Source organism: Camelina sativa, chromosome 5 (genome assembly GCF_000633955.1).
Source record: "Camelina sativa cultivar DH55 chromosome 5, Cs, whole genome shotgun sequence".
Lineage (NCBI taxonomy): Eukaryota > Viridiplantae > Streptophyta > Magnoliopsida > Brassicales > Brassicaceae > Camelina > Camelina sativa.
Genome location: NC_025689.1, coordinates 14509610 through 14515767, shown reverse-complemented (window position 1 = coordinate 14515767; position 6158 = coordinate 14509610). Strand labels below are relative to the sequence as shown.

Genomic DNA, 6158 nt, shown 5'->3' with positions numbered 1-6158 from the left:
TTCTTTGAGTATGATTAATGATCTCACCCTTTGTTAATGATCTCAAAAGTTGCAAAGTTTTGGTCCAACAATTGTGTTTCTTCGTTGCACCTCCAACTTTCTATGTTGGCACCCGTTAGTTTCACACCCTTTTGTTTTACACCTCTTTGTTTATATAAAATTGCAATGTTTTGATCCAACAATTGTGTTTCTTCGCTGTACCCCTAGCTTTCAATGGTTGCACTTGTTAGTTTTCGCACCTTTTTGTTTCACACCTCTTTGTTTTCACACTCTTTGTTTATATATATATATATACAGATTTTTATGGACTTTGAAAAGAATTTTTTTTCTTTAAGTATGATTAATGATCTCACCCTTTGTTAATGATCTCAAAAGTTGCAAAGTTTTGGTCCAACAATTGTGTTTCTTCGTTGCACCTCCAACTTTCTATGTTGGCACCCGTTAGTTTCACACCCTTTTGTTTTACACCTCTTTGTTTATATAAAATTGCAATGTTTTGATCCAACAATTGTGTTTCTTCGCTGTACCCCTAGCTTTCAATGGTTGCACTTGTTAGTTTTCGCACCTTTTTGTTTCACACATTTTTGTTTTCACACTCTTTGTTTTTATATATATACAGCTTTTTATGAACTTTGAAAAGAGTTTTTTTTCTTTGAGTATGATTAATGATCTCACCCTTTATTAATGATCTCAAAAGTTGCAAAGTTTCGGTCTAACAATTGTGTTTCTTCGTTGCACCTCCAGCTTTTTATGTTGGCACCCGTTAGTTTTCACACCCTTTTGTTTTACACCTCTTTGTTTATATAAAATTGCAATATTTTGATCCAACAATTGTGTTTCTTCGTTGTACCCCTAATTTTCAATGGTTGCAATTATTAATTTTTGCACCTTTTTGTTTCACACCTCTTTGTTTTCATACTTTTTGTTTTTATATATATACAGATTTTTATGGACTTTGAAAAGAGTTTTTTTTTTCTTTGAGTATGATTAATGATCTCACCCTTTGTTAATGATCTCAAAAGTTGCAAAGTTTCGGTCCAACAATTGTGTTTCTTCGTTGCACCTCCAGCTTTCTATGTTGGCAACGTTAGTTTTCATACCTTTTTGTTTTACACATCTTTGTTTATATAAAGTTGCAATGCTTTGATCCAACAATTGCGTTTCTTCGTCTTACCCCTAGCTTTCAATGGTTTCACTTGTTAGTTTTTGCACATTTTTATTTCACACCTCTTTGTTTTCACACTCTTTATTTTTACATATATACAGATTTTTATGGACTTTGAAAACAGTTTTTTTTTCTTTGAGTATTATTAATGATCTCACCCTTTGTTAATGATCTCAAAGTTGCAAAGTTTTGGTCCAACAATTGTGTTTCTTCGTTGCACCTCCAGCTTTCCATGTTGGCACCCGTTAGTTTTCATACTCTTTTGTTTTGCACCTCTTTGTTTATATAAAATTGTAATGTTTTGATCCAACAATTGTGTTTCTTCGTTGTACCCCTAGCTTTCACTGGTTGCACTTGTTAGTTTTCGCATGTTTTTGTTTCACACATTTTTGTTTCACACCTCTTTGTTTTCACACTCTTTGTTTATATATATATATATATATATAAAGTTGCAGTGTTTTGATCCAAAAATTGTGTTTCTTCGTCGTACCCCTTGATTTCAATGTTTGAACTTGTTAGTTTTTGCATCTTTTTGTTTCACACGTCTTTATTTTCATATTTTTGCATCTCTTCGTCGTACCTCCATCTTTCAAAAATCGCACCTATTAATTTTTTCACATTTTTTTCACACCTCTATGTTTTACATATTTATATTTTACACCTCTTTATTTATTATATATAAACTTATATGGAATACAAAAATAAGTTTCGAATTTATTGTTTTCTGAGTATTTTTTTAAACTTACAAGTTAATAAATAAAATCATAGATTTATATGTTTGTATATTATAGCAAACTCACTTTTAGGGGTCAATTTAAATATAACGGATGAGATTATTTTTATTATCTCATCTAACTGTTTAGATTTGTTAATGATCTTAAAAGTTATATTCATTTGATCCAACAATTGTGTTTCTTCGTCGTACTCCCAGCTTTCAATGTTCACATTTGTTAGTTTCGCACATTTTTGTTTCACACCTCTTTGTTTATATATATTTATATTTTTATGGACCCTGAAAAAAGTTTTTGTTATTTGACTATTGTTTAATACCACCAAATTTAAAACTCCTGAGTATTATTTTCTTTTAATTTATTAATCAACATTAATTCACTCATCTTTGTTAAAAATTTTTGATTGTTTTATTTTTTTATTCATTCATCTAACTTTTGTTTGGTACTGTTTTCCATTTAACTGTATTGATCATCTCTTTCAAGTATTAATTTAGGTAATTAATTGTGATTTTTATTTTTTCATAGATTTATCTTTTTTAGTCAATTTGGTTGGTTGCAGTTGCAGCTATGAGCTATTTCTCCCTGATTTTCTTATTAATTTTTATAAATTTTGATAAAATAATGATTTAAATTTTATTTTATATGAATATCTTTCAAAATTGATTATCTGAGTATGATTCAGTAAATCTAGAGTTATATATCTTTAACATTATTCTCTTATCGTCACTGAATCAATTTTTTATTTTTATATATAACAAATATTTTATTTAACTAATTTGGTTAATTCATCTTAGTCATTATTTATGACTTTTTTATTATACAATTAAAAGATTATCAAAAAAAAAATCACTCAAAATGTGAAATTAACAATATTAATCATTTCAAGTTTTCATTTTTTCGTACGGTAACGCACGGATCGACATCCTAGTTATGTGATAAAAGAATAAAAGAAATGTATAATATCGTGATAGTGCAGAGATTGTGACTCTTACTTTGAGGACCGCATTAATACCCAAAAATGATGAGTGTAACAGATGTGGATAGTTGAGACAGTGTCCACAAACTTGGCTTGGACAAGAGACGTGGGCAAGAGAGACGGCTTTGATATTTAATATTTTTTCTATGAACGTTGGAATATTCCCTCTCAATTTTTACTTGGATAGAAAGTAATTTTTACGAGACATACTATACTGTATATAGCTTGTTTTTTTTTTCACTTCATAATTTACACAGGCAATACTAATTTTATATTTTGATATGCTAGTATCTCTTCCCTTTTATAATGAGTGATGTTCAAATCTATTTTTTTTTTATTATTACAAATGATATGTTTTTTTTCTATTTTGCGAGAAATGAATAGATATTTTTCATTGATTAATAGTTTTTTACTTGTCTTTTAATTTTTACAACCAAATTTTACTAACAGCTGATAGATAGCGTTGTTACACAAAACAAAAATTGTGTGGAATAAGTGAATTAAAGAAAACATATATCTTATTGAGTTGATCCTTAATTTAAAGGCATAACTAAGAAAATAAGATCTTTAATAAATAAATAAAAAAAATTGCACATAAATTACAAATAACTTGAGTTCATCCTGGATTGATGGCATTGAGACGATCGTCTAAGTTTTCTTTATAAAACATTGTAACCTCCTATTGAAGTTTAATTAGTTAAAAATAATCAAAAATATATATGTCAAAACGTGTTTGGGATAAGAACTATAAAAAGGCAATATGGAGTGGAGCATTGGCTCCAACTATCCACCTAAGTCCATCTAGAGCGCATCCAAACTAAATGGTGAGAGAAATTTCAATTCACCCCCACAAACATAAGGTTAGTGACTTTAACACAATACATATAACCAGTGGATTTGAGACCCATTAATTCCATCATCATTAATCTATTGGTCGGCATATAGACGTTTCCTTGCAAACGTTATTTTATGAGACACAAATGTGAAATAAATAAATAAATAAAAGAGAATTGAGAAAGGAAAAACAAGAAAAAGAAGTCAATTGTCTTCTTAAAATGAGGATAAGATCCAATTCAAAAATTAATATTAGATTTTGACATCTACAAGGAAAAGATAGTGACCTAGAGAAGTTGTGGAAGGAGATGTGAAAATGTCTCTAACATTGACACATCTAATAATTTCATTTAACACGTCTCTTTAATCTCTCCGTTCACTTTAATGTCTTAACGATTATTAAGTTATTGAATGTGTCATACCTTTTAGTAGAAAATTTCATGTTCTATTGGCTCTTTTTTAAGGCTGGTTGTTGATCAATCACTATGATGTTGCTAGCTAGAACTTTCTTTGTAACATTTTGTTCCGTGCGAAAATCATCTTTCTAAATCTCGGATAAGAGGACCATTTGAAAAAGGGCAATGACTCGTCTAAATATACTTGAAACTAAAATAAATAAAAAAACTATTTTTCATAATTACTATAGTGATGATTCTATATACGTACAATTTGTTTACCCAAACAGCCAAACTACAGCTCGACAACGTTAACATGGATTTGAAAACGATCTTTAAGTCAACAAAAGTGGTAATTTCTCTATTAAACAATTTTTCAGAAAAAAAAAAAAGAGAGGTATGCTCCACAAGTTATCTGAAATGTATTGGTATTGGTATTGGTATTTGGTTAATTTAGTATCCTAAACAAATAAAAGATATTTGTTTGTCAAAAAAAAAAAAACAAATAAAAGATATTTATATCAATGTGTAATAAAAAAAAGGAGTGGCAGAGTTCAGGCTTATTAGTTTGTGTAATGTGAGTTATAAAATCATATCGAAGATTCTTTGTTTCCGGTTAAAAAAGATCTTGCCCTCGATTATTTCTGAAACACAATCGGCCTTTGTTTCTGGACGGTTAATTACAGATAATATTCTGGTGGCACAACAGATGTTTCATAGTTTACAGACCAATAGGATGTGTAGTTCGGAATTTTTGGCTTTCAAAACGGATATGAGCAAGGCCTATGACCGAGTTGAATGGGATTTTTTAAAGGCGGTTTTATTAAGGCTATGCTTCGATTCCAGATGGATTTCTTGGATAATGTGGTGTGTGAGTTCGGTTTCCTATCAAGTGTTGCTTAATGGTCAACCACGTGGCTCCATACTGCCAAAACGGGGACTGCGACAGGGGGATCCTTTATCCCCTTATCTGTTTATTCTTTGTACTGAGGTGTTGATAGCTAATATAAAAAAGGCAGAGAGGGAGGAAAAAATATCGGGAGTCAAGATTGCCCGAGATTCTCCTCCTATTTCTCATATGTTGTTTGCGGATGATAGTTTATTTTTTTATAAAGCGGATGAGGAACAATGTTCAACGGTGATGGATATCATTGGTAACTATGGTAAAGCGTCAGGCCAAGAGGTAAACATGGATAAATCCTCTATTATGTTCGGTAAAAAAGTGCCTTCAGAGGTCAAGGAAAAGGTTAAGTCCGTCATTGGCATTTCCAAGGAAGGGGGTTTGGGCTCCTATTTGGGAATCCCTGAGAGTCTTGGAGGATCGAAAGCTCAAGTTTTCGGTTATGTTCGCGATCGGTTGAATGACCGGGTAAATGGTTGGAATGCAAAATTTTTATCTAAGGGAGGGAAGGAGGTTTTACTAAAGTCGGTAGCTTTGGCCCTGCCCACGCATGTAATGTCATGTTTCAAACTTCCTCAAGGTTAAACATCTAAATTGACGAGTTCTGGTGGAGTTCTGAAGGGAAAGATCGGGGGCTCCACTGGGTGGCTTGGGATAAAATGTGTAAGGATAAATCAGAGGGAGGATTGGGATTTCGGGATTTGGAAATTTTTAATGATGCGTTATTGGCTAAACAGTATTGGCGTTTAATACAGTTTCTGAATTCTTTATTTGCTCAAGTTTTTAGGGGTCGATATTTCAGGAACAAACATCCGTTAATGGCTACAAAACCATATTCTCCCTCATTTGGGTGGAGAAGCATTTTCTCAACTAAATCCCTAGTGGAAAAAGGAGCCCGATGGTCAGTTGGCTCGGGTATTAACATTTCGGTCTGGCGTGATCCGTGGATCCCGGACCAGCATCCTCGATCTGCAAATGGTAGGGGACGGCACCTTCATCCAAATTTAATGGTAAATTATATGATTAACCCACAGACTAAAGAATGGCACCTCCCTATACTACAAGAATATATGGATCCGGAGGATATTCAAACTATTCTTAGTTTGCCTATTAGCAAATCTTATAGACCAGATCGATTGGTGTGGCATTATTCACA

At 31.8% G+C, this 6158-nt stretch overlaps 1 protein-coding gene across 1 annotated transcript; it reads left to right on the top strand.

Annotated features, from left to right (window-relative positions):
* Positions 5243–5752, top strand: LOC109132853. The gene is made up of 2 exons (XM_019245290.1): positions 5243–5554; positions 5624–5752. The coding sequence occupies exons 1-2, from the start codon at positions 5243–5245 to the stop codon at positions 5750–5752; spliced, it is 441 nt and encodes a 146-aa protein (XP_019100835.1).

Coding starts and splice junctions, on each gene's coding strand:
- LOC109132853 (XM_019245290.1), top strand. CDS start 5,243: ATGGATATCATTGGTAACTATGGTAAAGCGTCAGGCCAAGAGGTAAAC. Junction 5,555..5,623: donor CTTTGGCCCTGCCCACGCAT/GTAATGTCATGT, acceptor GGAGTTCTGAAG/GGAAAGATCGGGGGCTCCAC.